The sequence below is a fragment of the Nomia melanderi genome, chromosome 14 (genome assembly GCF_051020985.1).
Source record: "Nomia melanderi isolate GNS246 chromosome 14, iyNomMela1, whole genome shotgun sequence".
In the NCBI taxonomy this organism is placed as follows: domain Eukaryota; kingdom Metazoa; phylum Arthropoda; class Insecta; order Hymenoptera; family Halictidae; genus Nomia; species Nomia melanderi.
Window position 1 is genome coordinate 2,374,996 of NC_135012.1, and position 23,307 is coordinate 2,398,302.

Below are 23,307 nucleotides of genomic sequence, written 5' to 3' on the forward strand. Positions count from 1 at the left end.
TCGGCAATATCGTCAGCGGCATTCGATCGTTTGCCCCGGACACGGAATTAAGCTGATTTTTTGGCAGCGCAATTTCGACTCCCATGCGACCCCTTAAATCCAGATGCCAACGGATTTCGGGCGTTTTCTATGAAAGCCAGAAATCATTTCGCGACCTACCCGTATTCTCTCTAATCTGCATTCCAAACGCGGGCCAATTACCAGCCAAGCAAATTCAATTTCGGAGTTTGACTGACAACTGCTGTCCGTCGATATTACGCGACCGACGGGCGTTTCCATGATTTTCGGTTACGTTGTCGGGCCACTTTGTTTCGCGATGCCTTCCATCGTTCCCTCAGTTCCTTTGAAAAATGAACATGGATTCCTCTTAACAGGACTTTCACGAGGCATTCTAATATCAGCGACTAACAACGAAAATTTCTAACTGTAACGAGTTTGATCCTGATTTTCAAACCATATCGTCTTCGACAGAAAGCTCCCAATTAACGAGGACACAAAACTCTCCCTCATCTATATGAAGCAAGTCTCCATTCAGCACTGACAAACTTCTTTCACTCTACAAACGGTTCCAGTCAGTCAATTCCAGCCTAACGCCACTAATCCAATTATTCCTATAGTCAATCCTATCAGTTCCAACGAGAAAAATGTAAACTTCCTCGACACACCTCAGAAATCATCAACCACTGAAAGTCTCCATTAACCAAACTCTAAATCCTCGATTACTCTGAATCCCTACAATCTTCCTAATCAGTCCTCATAACAAAATCCTCGAATCACTCGAACGACTCGAAATACACAAGCTCTCGGTTCAGACCCGAAACTCCTTCGGCAAGTCCCCGAAAATGGTTTCCGGTGGTCGAATCGCGGCCCGTTAATCTGGTCACGCTCCAGGCCGTTTTATCCGCCGCGGTATTTACACGGGGCAGTAGTCGAATTACAGAAATTGCACGATTACCGGGCCTCCGGTCCCGAAACAGCCGTTCTCGTGTCTCGTAGAGAGCGGGAAGGGTGCGCTAGGCGATCGCGGGGCCACGGGACGCCGATGGGTGGTGGTAATTTTCGATAACAAAAAGCTCACGATTATCCATGCAATAATGATAGCCGGCAGGTGTCTGCGTAGCTGTGCGCCCGTGAGCACAATGAAAGCGCCGGTTGTTTTGCCCGACGGCGGCGGCGGCGGCGGGCCGTACGCTCTCGCCGGTCGTTACATAAATTGTCCCTGGTGCGTGCCAAGCCGAGGAGACACGCCACTTCTACCCGAAAAGCCCCGTGTATGCAATATGTCGTGATGCGTGTCCCATTCGACAGGAGCCCCGGGGCCCGTGCACTACGCGACACACCGCCGGCCCCTTTCATTCGACCGTCGGAATTAAATCGACCGGCGGCGTTTCCAGTCTGGGACCATCCTCGGTCTCGCGCCTCGGCTGCCAACGTTTCCGTGTGGCCATTATTAGCGCTCGTCCGACACCGTTCTTTTCCCTTTTTATACCGTCTTTCCTCGTCCTTCTCGGACTAACCGTGAACGGATCTCCCCGTAACAGAAATCGTTCGCAGCGATGAATAGCGAGCTCGGAGAGATTCAAGGGTTTATCTTGCATCTGGAGCCCCACGGGTAATCGCGGCCATGGGAGTGTCGCTGCACTTTCCTCGGTTTTGACTTGAGTGAGAAGTCTTGAGTCGCAAATGGGGAGTTTCAACGCCAGATGACCACTCGCGGATGGTTACAGATTACGGTTTCCAGTATTTTGTACGAGTGAGGGAATGTCGTGGGGCTTGTTTTAGTGGGACTGTGCCTGTTCTCATGGCAATAACTGGGTTATTTTTGTGTTGCATATTTTGTAGAATTAATAAATGATATGAAATTTCGTAGATTAGTGTAGCAATGTTTTTAACTCTCAACGATCGTCGCGAATAGTTTCCTAATAATTCGACAAAAGTTTTCGAGAGTATCGTTTCTCCGACCGACCAGAAAAAAAGGAATTTTATTACGCCGCCGCGGTCCACGATATTTCCATTCGGTCGAAAAATATCGTTTTTCTTGTTTTGATATTTCGGGAAACGGGAGCGCTTCGGCCGCGCGAACGCGACCGATCGGGAAAACCTGAGCCGGCGGTGTTAACGCGTAAATAGTTCACAATTAAGCTCGTAGCGCCGTGAAACTTTAATTCGATGGTTAAACGCGGCCTCGGCGACCGCTGGAAAATTGACGAATATTATACATTTCTCTGTTCGCCGGCCAGCTGGAGGGAAAAAGAGAGATAGCGGAGGGGGTGGACGGAGCGAGACGAGCGATGAAAAAAAAAAAACGTTAGTAGAATCAATCACGGTGGAGCATTTTGGGGGAAAAAAAATCTGCGAGGCCGGCGGGTACGGATCGCCCTACGCCTATCAATACTTTATACAACAAATGCGAAACGTCCGCAAAAAGCTGCCGTATTCGCGGTCGACTCCGCAGCGGCTATTAATCTGATATCGAAATAACGGGCATTTTTCCCCGCGGTGGATCCGAGCCGAAAAAGAGGCGGGACAGAGCTTAAGCGCGACGCGACCGCGCCGGATTCCGGGATCGCGTGCCCTTTAACGCGGCAGCGACACAGAAACGATGAACGTTCGTCGGAATAAATTTACATTTCGTTGATCCATTATGTGTAACCGACCGCGGATAATCGAAAAACGCGCGAGTTTAAATGTCACCGGATCTCGCGCGGCTCCGACGGAATTATTTTCGCGATTGGTACCCGCGCGTCGAGTTATTTTCACGGTTTCAGAACCACCCTTTTCCGATGAATATTCATGGCCACGGTGGAAACGGTTGTCACCTGTTACTGATTTACACTTCGACCCTTTGTCGATGCGTCCCGGTTAACTTGCGACCAGTGAAAATGGAAAGTTTAACCTTTCGCGGTGCATACGGCAGTTCGGACTGATTGAACTCCTTGGGAAATCCGTGTTATTCGTCTATTTTAATCGACATTTTAAGGGTATTGCGCGGATTTCTTAGATTTTAATTAGTAAAAGGAGGAAAGTTCTTTGTTTTGAATCGATGAAGAATCGTAGTATATAGGGTGACAAAGAAATGGTCCAGGCTATTTGTATATCAAGCGATCGCAAATACTGGACGTTGGGTTATTAAGCATACGCAAGCAGCAATAATTAACGGATATTTTTGGAGGTTTTCATAGTATATTACGGTAAGTGGATTACTTTTCGCGAGTGTGCTGGTAAAAGCATTGTCTATGTAGCGCGGGCCGGGTGAATAGCTAACCCGAAACACGCATACGCGCGGTACGCACGTCGACCACTGCATCATCGTGCACCATCTGCTCGGTAATGACTCCCCATTACCGCGTATAGGGACTTTCGTTGAATTATCGGTACATTTTCAGGGAATCCACGGGCTAGTAGCAGCCGGTGGCCGCGGATAGATCTCGCGGCCGGATCCGTGGGTGTTACGCAGGGGGAACGGAAAGTGTTGCTCTTACTCACTCGTTTTGGAACGCGGCTCCCTTGGTCCGTCCACGGTTACCTTGATGGCCCTGGTATAGGTTGCTACTTGAGGAGGCGTTGTCGACACGGTTATGGTGATGCTGAAGCTCTTTCCTGCGGCAGATAGACGTCGAAAGTTATTATATGCTATCATCAATGTTAAAAACGGTGGATCAATCTTTCAAACCATTTCCTTCATATATCTACAGATTTGAATCTACAAATTCTTCAAGTTCTTTATAATCTCAGAAGCATGTCAAAGATAAATATAGTAAGCTAAGAGGATGAATTTTGGAATAAGATTACTTAACTCTCGCTCAACGAGAGCCGTAATAATGCACCCCATTCAATTTCCCATAAAAGAAAAGGCAGTTAACCTAGTCTAGAAGCTCCGTTCGCCAATTACGATCTGTTCAGAACGCAGACACTCTTACGACCCAATAAAAGTTACTCAATCTCCCTGGAGGCAGCTGAAGGAGGAGCAAAAAGGTCGCTAATTTGTTAACACCAGTTGCTAAAGGAACCAGCGACAGATTGGCGGCTGCGGTCAGGCCGAGCCCCGATCGGAATAGTTCACGATTATCTTCAGCGATTGCATCGGGAACCATTAGATGTCTCGGAAGACCGCGAGTTCCTGCGAGTGACCATCCTCCGCAGAAGAGGGGAGGCAGAAGGCAACGCTTCGGGGGTGGAGCACCGGTGTACATATATCACCGGCGAAGGTCTCGAGGTTGAAGGTCCGGTATATTAATTCCCTCTCCATAAACGTCCGTCGCCGAGATTGACTACGCTCTTTTAAACGGCCCATCGCGCGCTAATATGCATTCGGTAATTCGCCGCCTGTCCGGGTTCAACGAAGCAGCCACCACCCTTGTCCCGGCCGGCTGGCCGCTCGGCAAAGAGTCAACCGTGTTATATGCTTCAGGAATGTTACTTTGTGTCGGCAGGGTTCGGCCACTTAAAAATAGATTGGCTCCGCGGGAAGGAGGTGTTGATCGTTTTTCGAACGCCAGGCGACACCTGAGCAAGGCAACTGGTAGCTAAAACTCTGAATGATTCTTGGAACCGGATCAATGGACATAAAAATTGATTAATCTATAGCAAAGAGGATTTACTGAGGAGAAATGACTAACAAAATGCTCTCTACAGAATTGGAAGATATGAATCTAGAGTCGAGCAGAGGTCAAGAATCAGTGAAGTAGAATTATTCCCTAAAAGATTCATAGATCTCGCTACAGTTTAATGATGACTAGAACTACTTCATAGTGAAATGTGAAATGTCTGTAATATCCTTCAAGGACGAGAATCAGTGTGTGCCACTGAATACCCTAGGGTGTCGCGGACGAGGTTGTAAAGGTCGGGTTGCACGGTCAATCGGGAAAATATGAAGGAAAGCGTCGGTTTGCGTTAAAGAGAGGATATCTAACGTGTCGCGGACATATAGTCGTTTGTGTTGGCGTAAACGTCAACGATTTGTAATTGTCTCCCCTTGGCGCGCCCTGGTCCACCTCGCTGTGTCTGTCAACATGATAACCGGCATCAAACACCCCCAACCCCGCCACCCCCGGGAGCTGCAACTGACTGCAGAGAGGCACGGCGTTATATCCTAGTTATAGCGTGCTCTCTCCCCCGCGTGCAACCGCTCGCAACTCTCTTCCGTCCCTACCCCCTTCCACGTCGGACCGGACCGCCGTTGCACCCCCTGAGCCCGCGGTGCTGTCGCTCTCGCGCCCGTCATTGTATCCTTGTTATCGTCATCGTTCCGGTCGGAGCGCAAAGTGGCTCGTTTCAGAACACAACCCCCGAAAATCGCGGGTGTCGCGGTCGCTCTTTCTGGCTTTCGTTTTAAAATCGATTAGCGGCATCGATCACGGAGAGAGGCCGCGTCTGTCTTTTTCGAGGGATCGCGGACTGCCGGGCGGGAGGGGGCGGGAAGGTTGGTCGACTGACGCGGGAAACGTTTGCAACTGATGGGACGCGATTGGAACCGAGCCGTTTCCGAGTGACACTGCCTGGCGGTACCTGGAGATTTTGTGTCCGGCAGCGATGAAGATCGCGTTGATCGGTTTATCGAGTCCTGTTCCGGGCTCGGATCTGATGGATTGAAGGATCGGTCGGATTATTGTCATCGGAAAGCCCTTCTTTTCCCCGGCAATTTGATCTCTCCGATTTCCGTCAATTTTGTAGCTCTAGACAGACTTCAGCTGAAGAATTCACCCACCCTCTAAACTAGCTGCCCCTGAACTCTGTGATTTAGTATAAGTGACCGTTGCTGGAGATCCCCTAAATATTACGTATGTTTCCTTCCTGTCACGGCCTATTTCATTTACTTCATGGATCACAAAACCAGCGACAGTCTGAATAGTTCCGCATAAAAGTTCAGGGACACTGTCAAGAGCCAGGTAAAGCCTCGAAAGGGAGAAACGATCGAAGATGAGTGAAATAGAAAGAAGAGCCGAAATCCCGTTCAAGTCGCATCGCGAGGGAAGGTAGGAAGGGGTTCGCGCGCGACACCCGTAGCCCCTCGTTCCCTCCACCGTCCGAGTCCATCGCATTTGGGGCTAATAATGCCGCACGGCCGATTCCCTCCCCCTCCCTCCCCCGTCCGATGCCCCGGTCCTGCGGTTAATACTCGATGATGGGAACGGTCATCTGCAGAGACAGGACACCCAGGCTGTGCATTCGCGAACGACGGACGGACGGACGGACGAACGAACCGACCGACCGACCGACCGACGAACGGACGTACGTACGTACAGGCAGACCGACCGACAGACAAAACCGGGCCACGCGTATGTGGCACCTATATAACGTGCAGCATCACCGGTTGTCCGGCAGCGGCCGAGCCGACTCCGGCGCGCTCGTTTCGGTTGTGTGTCGGTGCGTTTCGAGCCGGCGGAGGATGAGATTGAGCGCCATACCCGAAACCGCCCACACAGCCGTACGAAACCACTCGAAACCGTCCGTTAATACTCGTGGCACCGAGCGTCGGAGGCGGCTGCGGAGGCGAGGAGGAGGAGGAAGAGGCGGAGGAGGAGGGAGTCGTGGATCGTCCTAGCATCATCGTAGGGACGCACAGGGGCTACGCTCCAAGTGGGAGCCAGAAGCTGGGATGGAAAACGAGGGGGATCGGGATAGGTAGGGGGAGGTGAAGGTCCCGAGTCTCGCAACAGGATGTCTCTGCAATTGTCAAATAATTACTATCGGTGGTAATTTCAGCCGTGTCGATATAGACTGCGGTATATTACTAATTATAGGCACGGGGCTGCTGCCTCGGAACCAACCGTGATGGAACGCCCGCGCTGGCTAGAGGGAGAGAGAGAGAGAGAGAGAGAGAGAGAGAGAGAGAGAGAGAGAGAAAGAGAGAGAGAGAGAGAGAGAGAGAGAGAGAGAGAGAGAGAGAGAGAGAGAGAGAGAGAGAGAGAGAGAGAGAGAGAGAGAGAGAGAGAGAGAGAGAGAGAGAGAAGTGCCCTCCCACCCTTACTTCGTCTCTCATTCGGCGCTACCACCTTTACTTTCTTTTCTTTTCTTTTCGACCGGCCTGCCGCCACCCCGGAACCCTGATGCACCTTCCAGGGAAGGTGATAATTGCGAGGATTCAGCCGCCTCGACCGCCGAGACTTCAATTCATCGACATTCTTGGGGATCGTTTCGTCGTTGCCCTCCGATGACCCGGTTCGACACACTGTTTGGAATGTTTTTTTTATTTTCGAATGGTAGATCGTTTGCTCGCGGTTATCATTGTCGTCGAACGGTGTTGCCTTTAGTTTTTCAGACATCGACTGTTGGGTTATTGCCCTTAGGTTTTGGTTGTTGATGTATTTCCTTGTTGACAGATGTCGCGGTCGTTCGCGGTAAGACGTTTGATAAGTGATCTAATTTTTACATTCGACTGTCGGTATTCTTCCGCGGCGAATATTATTTAGAATGTTTCCTCTGATAAAAGTGTCTTCGAATCCAGGACAGCGCCCACTTGATATCGAAGAATTATCCACTTGAATTCCTTGGGATGGTGGATATCGGGGATCGACGTTCCGTGGCAGGATTCAATCAAATTAATAAGTCGCGGAAACAAAACCTCGATGATAGGAGGGTAGCACAGTCGGTCGCGGCCGGTACGGACCGTGGATCGCCGGTGGTGCGGGCAGGTGAGCGGGAGGAGAGGGGGTCGGTTTGGTCAATCGTCGAAATTGAGTATTACGGATTATCGAGGAGAGATAGAGCCAAAAAAATGCCGAAAAACTGGACAAAGGGATCGAAGGATTTCGGCGTGGGACGTGTCTCTTTCGCTAATTGATTCCCCGGGGTTAGCGTGTCCGGTGTCAGGAGGATGGTAACTCGCTGACCCTGCACTTCATGATGAAATCAAATGAAACATAGATGATGCTATCCGAGCATGGCTCGCGCGCGATCAGCCCGCCTCGTTAATTCATAAATGCATCCTCCGGTGCATAGAACCGGGGGAGAGGAGTCGGGAAATCCATTTGTAAGAGCAGAACAGGGCAACCAGGCCGGCGGATGATCGTTCGACGATCGAAAACCCTGAAATCCGGGACGGACTTAATCCCCGCGCCGAAAACGGATTATTTAAAAAACCGCCATGAGCGCGCACGCCTGTGCCGCGCCGCCGGGGCATCATTTATTAAACGCTGGGTGCTTCTGGACTCGTTTTTCATTCCCATTGTGGTCGATGATTCGATTTTACGGTAACGGGATCTGATTTACTCTTCAAAGAGCCCCGTTTTCACGGCGATTTTAATAAAACTTCTATGGAATTAATTACTGATCATACATTTCGCGTTCCTGTTTACGCGCGGCAATGGAATCCGGATTATTTGTTATGGTGTAAAGAATTTTCTAGGATGCTTGACGGTTTCGATTTATCGAGAATAAGACGCAATGGGAATTGTCGTGAATAGGGCCGTTTTATCGGCGAGAAATTAAACGAGTCACGAGCATCGACCGGATCCCCATGATTTTGGGAACTTAGCCTCTCTGTCTCGCTTTCTCTCCCTAGCCGACGGACGATGATTTCTGATTAACGGCCAGTTGTTTCGGATGCTAGGTCGGGGCTACCGGCGGACATCGAGTAATGACTCTGGGGGCGGCGGGAGCGAGAGAACTCGCGGACGCGGAGGGTTGAAAAGCGAGGCGGTTCGAGGGGTGTTCAGGCCAGTTGATGACGATGATGATTACAATAACCGTGCTTTTAGAGGGTTCGAAATCACGGCACATGCCCCTGCCGCGCAATTTACTGACTGCTTTTTGAGCGACTTACAAAGCAAACTAGCTTTGAAGAACGGCAACTGCAGCTACCCTAATTGGAGCTTGCTAATTGCTCATCTCGGAACTTGAGCGAACTCGTTAAGCCACTGATTTTTGGGAAAACACAGAGAGAAATACGAACATCACGTTCGATACCAATATCTTTTTCCGTGCAAATCATCTGCATGGATAATATTTTTCTATACCGAAGATACTATTTCATACAGTAAATCATCCCTTACAAGTTACATTCGAAACTTATACAATACGATTGCAGAAAAAGAGAAGTTAAAATGTTACAAATTTCACGTTTGTTAATTTACACGGTTCAATGACGCAAGATGGAGTGTCCTAGGCGGTAGTATTAAAAATTGTTTAAGAAACTCACCCCTGCCGCTCCTCCCGACGAACCTGAGGTCGTTGAACTTTGCGACTTGGTTCTTCATCAAGGCGGTGGAATTCCTCAGCTCCGCGCAACAGTTCTCGTCATTACCCGCTCGCACTGTCACTAGGGTTCCATCGCCGACCTCGCCTAGGGCGACAACTTTGAATGCCACCGGGAGGGTCTTGTTGGACCGCCAGTGAGTCGGCAGTTGGCTGCAGAGAAAATACGGTGATCCTGGAAACGGAGAAGAAACAATTTCTACTTTAGCCATCGAACGAAACCACATTGCTTCAGAAGAGTCAAGTCTCAGAAGTTCAATCAAGAATTCTTATTAAACATTCAGTAATCTTACAAACTTAAGCAAGAAGCATTTGGACATATAAACCTCAAACCTAGACAATCCTTTCTTTCATAATTAATAAAAGAAGTTCCCAAGAATCTTAACTTTCTCGTGTCTTTATACCCCAATTAACAACACAGTTCTATATCAAACATAATACCCTATAAACTACTAATTACAATACAATCATCTCGATTCCCCAAAACAGGAACAAAATACAAATCCCCAACGAACTTTACCGCAGAGTACCTCCATCTACCAACCTATCAATTCCACAATGCTACTCCAAAACAATGATCTACAAAAGAGTAATCCATGTTATTTTCACAATCCCCAGTTTAATAACCTTCATCAATGAAGAAGCATGATTATAAACAAGAACAATAACGAATATTACAAAGAAGAAACATACAGCAACTGGAGAACCAAAAGACTACTAACCTGTTCGAACCAGTTCCCCAGGATGTTCAGCCTGTGCCTCGCCGACGAGCCTCTCGGTCCACCAGAGCTCGCCGACGGCGGCACCCTCGCTCATCTCGCCACCGCCGCCCCCAGCGTCGGCGTCCTCGGCCTGCTGATACCTGGTGTTCACCCCCTGGAGCGGCGCCAGTGGGGGGCCACAGGGGCCGGCGCCTTCGTGGGATCCAACGGTGGCGTAATTCTCCCCGCAGCCCACGGAACCCACCGGTAGATGCATCCCATCGGCCAGTAGCCGCCCCTCGTCGCCCAAACACGCACCCCCCAGGCAGGACGTCGTGGCTTCACTACCCTCCTCAAAAGGAGTCCTTTAACTCCCGTCCCGTTTCACGAGCAGTTTCCGGTTCCGCGGAGCTACCGGTGCCCCTCGATCCGACGGTCGATCTCGTTACTTACCGATAACTTCATCTCATAGTCTCGTTGTAAACTATTCAACAATCACGTCGTCCCTGCTCCTTTCAGCTTCATAACGTTCAAACCGATATCTCTACATTTCACTGTCTACAGGAACACGGTTCAAATCGAGAGTAGAACGAGAGACTCGCTCGCAGTTCCTAACCTGATCTCCTCTAACTCGCTCTCGGACCGCAAGGTGTCACTGGTCGGACACGTGACCCCCAACGGTTCCGGAACTGTCGAAGTCGTCACTGTGATCGGTAACACACGCTCGTCGAGTGTCCGCGCGGCGGAAACGATCCTACAGGTTGTTGGCCTCTTTCCCCGTTTTCGGTTGTACGTCTGCCGTTCTTCGTTTCAGCTTTGAAAGGTAACACTGGCTTTCTGTCTTCTCTTCACTGGCTTTGCAGATGACGGACCGAGGACCGTCGTGCGTATCGGATAACCCGTTCCCGCGTGGGGACAACGATCGGCCCGTGTATCCAGCGTGTCGGCGCGGTGTCAAGTCGAGCGGAAGTCGATCGAAGAACGTCCGACGCGAACGTCAGCCGCGGTCGACGGTGCGCGACGTAATGCCGGCGGCGCGGCTTCGGGCCGCGTGTTCCGCGTAAGCGGCCCGGGACAGGCTAAGCCTCGCAATCCCGAAGCTCCCCACCGTCGCCGGCGTTTACTCCCGCCGCGTCCCGACGCTCCCACATCCCCACTGGCGGCGGACCGCCCGCCCTCCAGGTCCTGGACTCGTTTCGTGGCCGATGTCCTTCGCCGTTTCGGTATGTTTCTTTCTCCACGTTGTCTCATTAACCTATAAACCGCCCGGTGTTCCCATGGATGCGTTCGCGATTCTACGGTTCTCGGAACACATTCAACACGTTCAGTGCCAGATGCACCACATATGGTACACGCGAATTTTCTAGAAAAGATTAACGCTAGAACCACGGAAGAGTCAAACTGACTTTTTCAAATTTTTCTATGGGAACTACACAGTAGTACTAATGAGATTTCTGTTGATTTATAATTCAGTTTGAGTATTGCTGAGGGAATTTCTGTAGTAATTTCTTAGAGAATTATATATTGCTTTTAATAATTATTAAGGCGTTGGTTAGTAGTTACTCTGGTAGTTCTAGTGTTAAGGGACACGTGACAGAATGTATAAAAGTAGCCGAAACATTGAATATAAGTTAATATTTTATTTAAGAAATCAATACAGTTTGTAAGCAGAATATAATTGAGATTTCCGTGGCACGGAACGTGTTAGATTAAATGTATATATCATTTTGACACGTGGGAATGAACGTGTTCGGGGCGGACTATAACCTTAAAAATGCGAGGTTAAGACGCGGGAACTGGGGCCGTTGAATATGCGGTCCCCGGGTGGGGACCATTGGAACTAATAGATTAACAAGCGTAGCCGATTGATTGTTCCGTGTTTAAGTATTGTTCACTAGGTAATTAAGGACATCGTTAGATTAGTGTAATGAATAGGTAAGGATTATACATTAACATGCGATAAATAAAGTTGATTAGTATAGACAGGATAGTTTTGCGCTTTCTAAAGTTGCGCAGCTTTCCCGCACTTTCGGGATCGATGTATTATCGATTACCGAAGTTTCAATAGTTGTTTGAATTTTCGAATTTCGCGCGGGAAAGTTTCGTTTCTGTGGTACGTTGAATGTGCTTACTGTCGCAGAATGTGTGGAGATATGTGGTTATTTGATTAGATTTAATTAGTAAGAGACTATGAATCAATATTCATAGGTTGTTCAGCGGATGATTGGAACTATTTTCGATTAAACAGTTGTTTGTCGCGTTTTTTCCCTATCGCAAACGCGTTATTAAGCGCATAGTTGCTCTAAGGATAATTTAACACGTCGCGCCGAGGAAAAAATCCTCCGAAGGCCAACTGTGCAGCCGTGAAAGGTACGCGAACATAATGTGCCTCGTTATAATAATCGCCGACTGCGGAAATTCCTGTGTGTCATCGTAGAATACAACGAACCGCTTCCTATCCGCGAATTCATTCGCATATATGTAAACGAGCTGTCTTGCGCGACGAATAAAAACCAGATCCATTCTCCCGTCGATTTTAATCTGCGCTCAGAATGCATGCACGATCGGCCTTTACAGCCGCGCGAAACGAACGGCGGGAATTAATTCACGGCAATTAGACGTTTCACCGCATAATCTTTCGGCTAGTTGTTGCACCGATAAGGAGGAAGCAGTAACGTCGAAATTCCCCAGCGTTATCGTGTTATTTCCCAAGGCGGGCCAATCTTTCGGTACCCGCGATACCATAATCGGCTCGACTTCGAAATAATTCTTCAATTCCTTCCATGCCAGCTTTTTCTCAATCTCGATATCAATTTTTTTACGTATTTTTCCTGTAAATAATTTCTACACTCCTGAACCGATTCAAGGATCAAACTCGCCGACTCTAACTGTATAATCCAGTAATTTGAAATTCAATATTATTGAACACTCGCCACGTTAATTTCATTCAAGCATTACTGCTCGTCGTTCAATTCGACTACCTTTTGATTACTTATGCTATACTGTTCGTTGGTTCAATTAATTCTTCGGAGTATCTTAAAATTTCTGATGCATGCAGAACTTGTGTATCAGTGTCGTTTGAAGCAGTTCAGGAATTGAATCATCGAAAGAAAGCGAATTAAGGGTTTGCTTCGGGTGGATTGAGGAAATTAAGGGTTGGAAGGGTTCGGTTGATGGTCGGCAAAGGGAGCGGAAGGGTTGACTTTTCCACCACGGAGAGATCCAAGTAGCATAGGCAATCCAGTGTTCCAGCAAGGCGTAACAAGTGTCCGTGTGACGTCACGCGGGTTTCTGGAGGCGGAGCTTGTGATTGGGGGAGCAGGTGGGGGGGTGGGGCTCTCCCGCATCGTGCATCGTTCGCCCCACCCCCGCGATTTTGTTCCTTCGTGCCACCGCCACCTTCGACCTCCTCCTTCTCTCCCTTGCGGCCTCTTTTCCTCTCTTTTGAACTTTGTTCTGCGACCCCCCACCAACTGAGCCTCCACGAGGTAGGGAGCTCGATACAACCTGGTCAGGATAGCCATTGCAAGATGTAATCTCCGTGCAACTTTATTTGCATCTTTCCCTGACGATCAATCTCCTCTAAAGAACTTCAAAATGATTTGAAGGATTGACGATGATCATTAAAAGAGGGGGCGAATAGAAATCTTCGATTCGCTTCCGCAGCTTTTATTTTGGAAAATATAGTGCCAGCAAGTAAGACAGGAAATAAGTCATCTTGTCAAATGATGATTTTGGAGTAAATTATTAAAGTTAAGATAACACGTTGGCATCTACTTTTTAAGGGGTTGATTTCGAGTTTTTACGTGTCTTCAATATGGACCACTTACAGAATTTGTAGATACAATATAATTTAACTCAGTTCCTTAGATTTATTTTTTACAATAACATTTCCTTAAACTCTCTTTTGATTGCCACTTCTATTATCAAAGTCTCAAAGGCAGTTCACACTATTCTTTGCGTGTGTAAAGAGTCAAACAAGCCAAGTGTACAAACCTCTACATCCATTTCTACCACTACATCCAATCACCTCGCACTTACTCCATTTACCGAAACCAGAGAACATTCACCCCTTCTCCCATTCTTGTAGAAACCACCCTGCCAGCAGTCAAACGACTTCATCGTGAAAAGATGACAAAAGACCACGGAAGATCGTCCTGCCAATTCTACCGGGACCTCGGAACACTGGAAGCGACGACTTCCTCGAATCAGTGCTGGTGTCCCGCGTAAGGTAGGACTTTTTCCCAGAACGTTACTCGGAAAAGTATTGTGAGGCGCTTCTAAAGGTCTCCCCGGCGGTGTGTTTCGCCGCAACGCTACCGTTTATTGCACTGCGGTCTGCTAAAGTGCAATCGAGGAAGCAGATGCGGTTTCACTCGTTCGTGCGGACTCGCAAGAATGTAATTAACCCCTCGGAAGTGAGCTGCGCCCCGACCCGTGGCCGATTTCGTCCGGCGTTTTCTTATCTGTGCGCCGCTGCGCCGCCGGTTTAACCGGCAGATCGGTTTTGCCGATTCACGCCGATCTACCGCAAAAATCGGGGCCGCGTGGCGTGTCGTGAAACCGCAATTACTTACGCGAAAGACGCCTGGGAGATCTATCGCGATCGTCACGTGTGTTTACGGAAATCGAGCCGGAATACTGACCGCCTTTTACCTCTACGGTCGTCTTATTTCGTCTTCCTGTTCGACCCCACCCACCCTCTTCTAGAAAAATAATTATTCAGTACAGCTTTCACCCCTTGTTCTATTGTTCCTCTCGTAAACCTTGCTGGGATTATTTTGTCATTGATAATTTACGAAAGAATCGGGTAACATCCATTCTTTCAACTCCTGTTTGAGATCTTTTTCACGATTCTGACACGATATGGTATAGCAAGGCGTTAATTATTGGAAAATCTAGATAAAATAGGGAATCATATTGTCAGTGTTTGTCAGAGTTTATCGATAAATTATTCGAACGATTCATAGCGAAACATCGAACGATTTTTCAAAATGGATGCTGGAGCGGTGGATTGACAGAAGTATTGATTTTCTGTTGCCGAAGGTTTCTTTAAACAAACGCGAACGACTTGTTAATCCCCGTTTCATTTTTTTATAAGCAGCATGGTTGCGGGGTCGGTGGTCGTTTGCAACGAATGTGTGTCCGCATGCTATTTTCCCTTGAAACCGGGGGTTGGTGAATTCCCAGCGGACAAAGAGATTGACTCAGCGGTCGCCGCGGAGTGAGCGAGATAACAGATTAACGGTGGAAGGGAAAAACAGAAACATTTTTTTTCGACGCTTTTTATCGGGACGACGATATCGCCTGGAAACGAGCCACTTCCAGCGCCACCGGAAGGGCTTCGTAAGACACGCTTATCGGCAACGTGTTTCTCAGAAAACGTGTTGTCGGCCGCACGAACCGCACCCCGTGTCTTCGACTGCTCGGCCATTGATAATCGATGAATCTTTAACGCCATCTCATTAATCATCCCTCGTGTCTCAGCAACCCTGACTTCAGATTATTCTTAACTGAAATACGAACAACTGTCATCCGACCGTTTATTCTCTGCAACGGGGGTGGAGATTAAACGTTGGTTTTGTCGGCACGTCGCTTGAAATTTCGAAATAATGTATTTGACGAGAGGAGGAACGCGCGGTTATTTAATGGAAAATGCAGCAACGGACTTTTATGCTTTTAAATAATTAAATTCGACCGCCATTCGTTAACTGTGATTAAAATGACCCTAACAGCGTGTTTTTTTCAGTTATACCGAGGATATCATTAGCGGGATATTTCCGGGAATTCATAAATTTCCAGGAAATTCTGTTTCACGTCGGAGAATGACTGTGTAACTAGGCGTAAGTTAATCTGCCTTTTGCGCGAAAGCCGAGCTAATGAACTATAAATAAGGGAGGAATACTTACGGCAAGTGGACAGCCGCACTTACTGACCCTTCGTAATTAAAATCCCGTCCTAAATCAGGACTAGGGACACGATTAGACGACCTCGGCTCCTGTGTGCCCGGTGAAGCCTAAATCCGCGGCCCTTACGTCCTCCAACCCTTTCTCCCTTCGTTCTTACATCCACGAGAGCTGCCACCTTTTATCTGCTTTGTTAACACAGAAATTCTATTCTCCTCGTACTTGAACATATATTAAACTACACACATTATACGTAATTTTCAAAAAGATGAAAACTTATTAAAAAATGTGCAGTTTATTTCTGCACCCTTTAAATAACATTTAACTTAACAGTTCTATATTTCAAGTTCTTCGGTTCTATTTAACAACAGTAAACTTTGTTTCACTAATTTCAACCCCTGGTTAATTCGCCTTTTAGAAAGATAAATCCGCAAAAGTTTTCTCGGGAATTTAACGTATGCAATTTACAAATGAATAATAGGTCGCCGCTGCGATGGTAAAGTTTAGAATAATCCCGAATAGTAATTGTGTCATGTCACTGGCAAGTATTTCCATTAGACGAGCGCAAACGGTCTTTCGTGACCATGCGGAACAATCCATGCTGTTTCCGTTTCCGTCGATGCAATTCCGCTTCCGTTAATCCAATTCCAAAGCGTGCAGCTAATAATACTCGGCCGGGGTTGCCACGCGATGAAGGGATGGGAGGTTGCGTACGGTTAAGAAACGCAAAACCTGTGAAAGGAATTGGGAGGATTGATCGACAAATAACGGTGCTACCGTTTTGCTCGTTATCCAATTAATTCTTTCGCCAAAAAAAATCATCTCTCGACAGGTGAATTCCTTCGGCGACAACCCTTCGGCGTAGATTCACTGTCCGCGTAACGTCGACGGGACTCGCGAGAATACAGAAATGAATTATTATATGTAATTAATTTGGTTACTGTAACATTTAATTCTGAATAGTTCCCTTGAAAATATTGAACAGAAGGAAGGGACGACTGATGATTCAATTTAATTAGAGTTATATATCGACAGAAATCCTGGAATCTGTGGACGGGGTGGACGCGCAGGTAGACAGGAAGGAAATAACGCAAAGGGAAGTGATAATTATAGGAAGGACTGGCTGAAATCTCGAAATCTACTATATTAAACGAACGGAGAGCAGCACGACGCTGCGTGTACCATTATCTTCCACCCTCGCGCCCCTTCTGGCTGGCCATACTTTCCACGACCACCGGCGTAGATACGTCCACCCTTGTATAGTCCGTTAATAAGCTTAATAAACCCCCTGCGCGACTGCCCCTCTCTATAGTGTCCACTGTATTCTAGATTCCGAGGATACAGGGATGGCTTTTGATTCTCGCTCTTTGGTACATTACATTCGGCATTCCATCCCTTCGCCCGATATTCGCCGCGAAAATATATCTGACGGATTCTTACGAAATGTCCCCGTCAATCATCGGTCCTCGACAGATGCAAGAAAATTAATGGCAATGAAAGATTGACCGAAATCAGACTAATTTCTGCTAATTACAATTTAATCCTGGAATTGCCAGCTGATCGCTCTTCATACTTCTTACACTTTAGCTGTTTATGTACTTTTAAGGATTCGCAACATGATTTTTAGTTTCCTCGTGAATGTTATATTGTATAATAATTAATACAGTCCTGAGATAGTAGAAGTTTCGGGAAATCAATGGATACAGGAGATTTTATAAAAGTAAATCGCATTCGTTCCTGTTGCAATTCGAGTTGGCCGCTTAAGACGTAGTTTTTGGTTGAAATTCGGACGTGCTTGGTCAAAGTGAAACAGCATGGTAATGTCGGAAGTTAAATGGTGCAACCGGACCGTCGAAATTTATCGCTTCTGCCTCCCTGCGCTTACCGGGACGGGAATGTAAGCCCGTCGTGGTCCGGCTTTGAGAAGGACATCAAAAGGATAACAATACAGATGTGAGACATGCCCTTGCTCTCTCGCTGTTCATCCTATTTGGGAGAACGAGCTTTAAAGCACGAGCTTTGCCGCTCGTTCCGGCGGGATTGCGAAGCGTAAATTAAGAACATACGGGTCGAGTATTAAGAGGGACCTGGCCTGAGTTGGCAGTAAATTATACGAGTGACAACGTTGATCAATATTACCTGGATCTCGCGGGCATATAAATTTATCTCCTCTACACGAATAAAAAACTTTTACAGACGAATACAACATAACTATGGCGGAGCTATTTTTCCATTGCGTTGAATTACTTTTTGTTAGTGTTTATTCTTAAGATCCACGTAGAATACCTCGATACGAAGGGAAATAGAATGTCAATATCATTTCAATATCTGCAATTTCAAATGCATTTTAAGTTTCAAACTTTATTCGTGAATTTCGATAATGTATCGATAAGTCGAATCACTTTCTGTTAGATATTAGAGATGCTTATTTTATCGATGATTCGAATTTCTATCGACTACAGTTAAAATATATACAGAATTTACTTTATCAACCAAATTCTTGGACATCAGCTGTAGAAACTGCGCAGACTGCAACACCGACGAGGGTCACGTTAAACTAGACCACTGGCAGGACTTCTTGACCGACGGTTTGACCTACCGATCGTGTAGAAAAACTGAGCGATTCGTTGTGCCCTCTACGAACTAGAGTAGTGAACTTAGAAATAATATCATAAATATTTTGCGTTACATTATTTTCATTTGTTCAAAGTAATTTCTTTTTCCGAGGAATATTAGACAGTTTGTTAAACATTTCCCAAAAATATGTGTTTTATTTGCATTTGTTTGTATTCTGTTGATAACGTTGTAAGTGATACCGGAAATTTAAAGGGGTCGTAACCCCTGACCTGCGTGTAGAAATTCAAATTTAATGTCTAGTTTAATTTTGTCCATCGTCGGCAGTGATTGTTCTGTAAAATTTCGACTGTCGATATCGTAGAGACTTAAAGCAAGCGTAAACGACGCGTTGTTGGTCAGTAAGGCATTCTTAAGATGCAGTTGACGATGCAACCACCGGTGTCTCCACTACTGACATCCTGAATGCACTTCGAATGCACGCAGACTTCTCACGCATAATTTTGCATAATTTAAAATAAATTGGCTGGCTAGGCGGTAAATGCTTCCAGTTCCATACCGCAGAGGATCATTTAAAACGGCGAAGGGACTGAAATTTATTTCTCCTACGTCGCCGCTTCCATTTTCAGTTTGCACTTTCAGCTAGATGGCTTTGTAGCTTGCAAATACTGCGAGATACTTCTCAAAGAATTCCTTTGAGAAGGGATTCTTCGAAATTGTTACCTCTTACCAATTATCACACTTTAAAGCAGTCGTGGAATAGAATATGCTTAAAATTTTTCTTTGTTTTCAATAAATCATCAGTGACAAAGTAGTTGTGCCGATCATAGTCGAGAAACAGATCGCAGTACGACTTAATTACACAATAAAGTGAACGACTGTAACAGTAAAAATAAAGTATTCTCTACAAACAATCACTGCCAAAATTCTTCGCAAAACCAGAAAGTCAACTAAATTTATATCAAAACTAACTTAAAGCAGTACCCAACTAGTTACTGTAAAAATCGTAATTCATACAGAATTAACATTTCCATTGTCCATCAGTACTTCCAACCATTCTCCAACCCTTTACAATCGAAAGTTCTTTAATACAAACATTCCACATTTTCTAACGACACACAGACAATATTCCCGAGAACTAACTTCTCGAAGTATCACAAATAGATCACAAAAGAAAGCTAGTTTGTTCCAATATTCAATACCCCTTGCAAAACTTGATAATAAATATGAAACTTTACAGAGTCGAGCACTTTCTCGAGTGTAAACGGCGAAAAGTAGAATTATCAAAAGCATATGAATAAAGGAATAAAGCGACGTCCGGTTTAATGTACCCCACGGAAAAAAAACAACAATAACGAATCCTCGAAGGGACACACCTACTCGAATCCAGCAGACATTTTCCCTTTCCACGGGCGGCGCACTAAATCGCCGGATCTCCGCGTCCTGCCCGCCCTCCCCCCAGCCCCTGCACGGCGGCATAAGCCACATTATACGATATCCGAGAAAATCGAGAGCACATCCTGCCCAAGGAATGCGCCGCTGATCCCTGGGGCCAACAATGGGGGCCAGGTTTTGCGCCATTATGTCGCTGGGGGATCGCATTACCGGCCGATACGATCGCGCGCTTTCAGCAGCTTTCAGATCCTATCTTCGGGATATCTTTTTCCCTCTCGGTGAACGCGGAACCCGGCCGGAACCACCGAATTTCGCAACGGCTCCGAAATCGAGGGTAATTACGCGGATTTACCCTCTCGGTGCCCCCTTCTTTTCCGGCGGCTCCTTTCAAACTTTCCACCCCGCGTCTTTCTCCCTCGCCTGTGTTTGTTTCGATCGGAACGGGGCTCGTTGTGCCCGATACTGGAAATTAAGAAAGTTCCAGAGAGCTCTCTCGATGATACTCCGTTAATTGAAGAATGAACAGACGAGCTACGGGAATTCCTGTTGAAAGTATAACATGAGAAGCTTCCACGGTTAACATTAGACTCGCGAAACGCGTCAATCTGATGGGTGTTAGGTTTCACGATTGTTTAGTGAACGTTTACGTCGGCTTTGGTTGAAGCGATTGTACCAATGTGTATGTTAATCGTTTACTTTTGAACCTTTGATATCTATGATTCGAATAAACGGATATCAAATTTAGGAACAGTGGAATAAACTATAATAAATGTAAACCTAGGGTTAATACAATTTTGAAGGGTGAGATTTTTGAACATCAGTATTCGGTATAATTCGATTTAGCGCTTGTAACTCTTGTCCGATCTGTAATTGTACGTTTTAATGAAGGGGAGGGTAGCAGAGGTGACGGAGAAGTAACGCGTAACATGAATTTTTCCGCGAGAACACGTCTCGTGATTCGGTAACGGTCGGCTGATCGATCGCGAACGATCAAGGAATGCGGTGATCGATGGACCGCGAGAATCCGCCGCGGAAAATCCCTCTTTTGACGCGGGCCCGGTTTTCCGCGACCTTCGGGAGATCAGAACGATCGAACGATAGCCGGTGTGCGTCGATATTGGAACGATGGGAAACAGAGGAAACACAGACGGGCTGGCCGATCGCGGCATGCTCTCTCTCCCGGCATTTCGCTCCGGTTGCGAATCAGTTGCTCTCTGGTTTCACGAGCCGAAAAAAAATCGACTATTCATGCGTAACGCCGATAAAATCTGAAAGCTGCTAAAAGCGCACGCGATCGTATCGCCAATAATGTCGTTTCCGCAACGGCAAATACAGAGGCTGGACGTATTTAAGCCTGGCTTCACCATAATTTAACAATCACGGTGAATTCGGCTGGCTTGTTCCACGGGGAACTGAATGGAATCAGATGTCCCTTCTTCCCCGTAACAAAGATATCGTTCGTTTGATTGTTCCGCTCGTGTATTGCGTCTTGTTCGGTCTCTGTTTCCAGTCAGTAATTAATAATCATTGACTATTCATTTTGCGACAAACAGAATTAATTAATGTCTAGCGCATGAATCATGTAGAATCGTGGAACCGCGAAGAATTTTCATTTCGATTCATTGCTTTCCGAATGTGTAGATGAAAGTTTCTTTGTGTCGAAGCTAAATTTATTTAGTAATGGAAATAAGTTGAGAGTATCGAAGATACCAGTGAATATGTCTTAATGATTTTTAGGTAGTACCATTTTACGCGAAGACACTAGTAATTAGTGGCAAGTGCTGTAAAGGTTTTCGTTTCTATCGGTTTCTCGGATTTTATGAGATAAACTACTCCTTTGTACAATGCATATTGCCTACCTTCATTAGTACAATGCGTACTAATCGTGACAGGTATTCCTGACAGTTCTTTTTTCGCTTTTATTCAAGCAACATTCGTGTCCCAAAAAAATACGAATATAAAATCTAGAATATCAGTGACCTCTCGAAAAATTCAGACTTCCCACCGTCATCTATCATTACAGCTCTGAATGCGATTTCCAAAGCATACAATACTAAAAAGCCTTTTGTGGCTTGAAAAAACAGCCAACACCCCTGCGAGACTCACTCTTTTCACTCCCGCGTTCTCAAAACATCTTTTTAACACCCGGACAACAATGGCTCGGAAAAAGTCCTCGAGGGAACAGATGTGACGGACGTTACCATCGATCCCTGCCGCAAACTATCGATAATTACAGGTTCTGCGGGGACATTGGCGAGTGATCGCGACATCACGGTTCATGATGTGCTTTTTGCGGCGGTCCCTTTGAGCAGCGCGTTTTTCCACGACTTTTTCCGCGAGTTTTTCCGTTGACTCGCGCGTGTCGGCGATCCGGGCGTTCGGGTTCGCCGGCGTAGTTTGGTCCCGGCCGGACCTCGACGATGGGCTAGGGAAAAAAATTTCCCTCGCAGCGGCCGCAGGGACTTTACAATCCTAATAAAACAGCCGCAGAGAAGCCCGGAAGGAAGGAACGAAGGAAGCAAGCAAGCAAGCAAGCAAGGAAGGAAGTAAGGAGGGAAGGAAGGAAGGAAAAATCGTGTATACACTGCGCGCCTTTTTAACCCGAAGAATCCCATAAAAATTAAAAGCATCGTCGGTGCACCGAGGTCCCATTGTCCTGCGGCCGCTTCGTTTCCCATCTTGTTCCCAGCGTTTCCTCCGTTTCTTTTCCTCGATCTTCATCCTTCTGCGTCTGTTTTTTTTGCGCGCGTGAGAGCTTGCACCCGAAGGAAACCGAAAAGAACAGAAGAAAAAAACGTTCCTTTTTTTCGTTGACCGACGGAAGGCGCGAGCAAACGCGCGCAACGGAAAAGGTGCCGAAGCGACGCGTCCGCTTCTTCAAGCTCGCGAAAAAAAAGTGAAGCAAAAAAAGTGGGTATATGGACGAGGAACACGGGCGAAAAAAAAATCGGGAAAGAGACGAGTCGTCTTTTTGCCACCCCCCGGACCGTAAAAACGAAGCAATCGTCGCTGTAACTCCGTAAATCGTCGCTCGGCCGTATATCACCCCGTTTGAAAAATAATATCCGCGCTTCGAACACCGTTCCCACCCCCGCGCGCCCTCCCCTGGCCAACCCCTTCGATACTCCTTGTTTTTTTTATTTTTCTCCTCCGTCCCTCTCTCTCTCTCTCTCTCTCTCTCCCTCTCCCTCTCTCCCTCTCTCTCTTCCTCCCTCCATCTCTCTCTTCGTTTTTGCCTTTCTTGTTTTTAGCCGGTGCCGCACGCCGTCGAACAGCCGTCGATTTCCTTTTTCTTCCAAAGCGCCGCCACCGGTCGCCCCTTGGTTCGCGCGCGACACTTGAAATTCTAATTCATGCAAATTCCACCGTCTAACGGAGTAGAAATGTTTCCCTTGTATTTTAATGAAAATTTACCGCCCGTCCCCACCTCTCCGTCGTCCGCCCACTTTTACCACCCCCTGTCGCCCGTCCCTCGCCGCGACCACCTTTCCCGCCGTCCGCGCCTCGCCGCCTGCAATCTCGAGCCTCCCCCGCCA

General features: G+C 47.0%; 1 protein-coding gene and 1 long non-coding RNA gene across 2 annotated transcripts in view; one reads left to right on the forward strand and one right to left on the reverse strand.

The window, feature by feature from the left end:
* Positions 1 to 10,966, reverse strand: part of LOC116426991 (uncharacterized) — a 36,981-nt gene extending 26,015 nt beyond the window's left edge. The window contains exons 1-3 of the mRNA XM_031976788.2: positions 9,918 to 10,966; positions 9,140 to 9,370; positions 3,487 to 3,600 (exon numbers count right to left, since the gene is read on the reverse strand). Of these exons, the coding sequence (XP_031832648.1) occupies positions 3,487 to 3,600; positions 9,140 to 9,370; positions 9,918 to 10,173 (601 nt within the window). The 5' untranslated portion in view covers positions 10,174 to 10,966. The remainder of the gene's footprint in view (positions 1 to 3,486; positions 3,601 to 9,139; positions 9,371 to 9,917) is intronic.
* Position 10,967: 1 nt separating this feature from the next.
* Positions 10,968 to 23,307, forward strand: part of LOC143175304 (uncharacterized) — a 70,478-nt gene continuing 58,138 nt past the window's right edge. The window contains exons 1-2 of the long non-coding RNA XR_013000097.1: positions 10,968 to 11,119; positions 13,987 to 14,127. This is a non-coding gene — a long non-coding RNA (uncharacterized LOC143175304). The remainder of the gene's footprint in view (positions 11,120 to 13,986; positions 14,128 to 23,307) is intronic.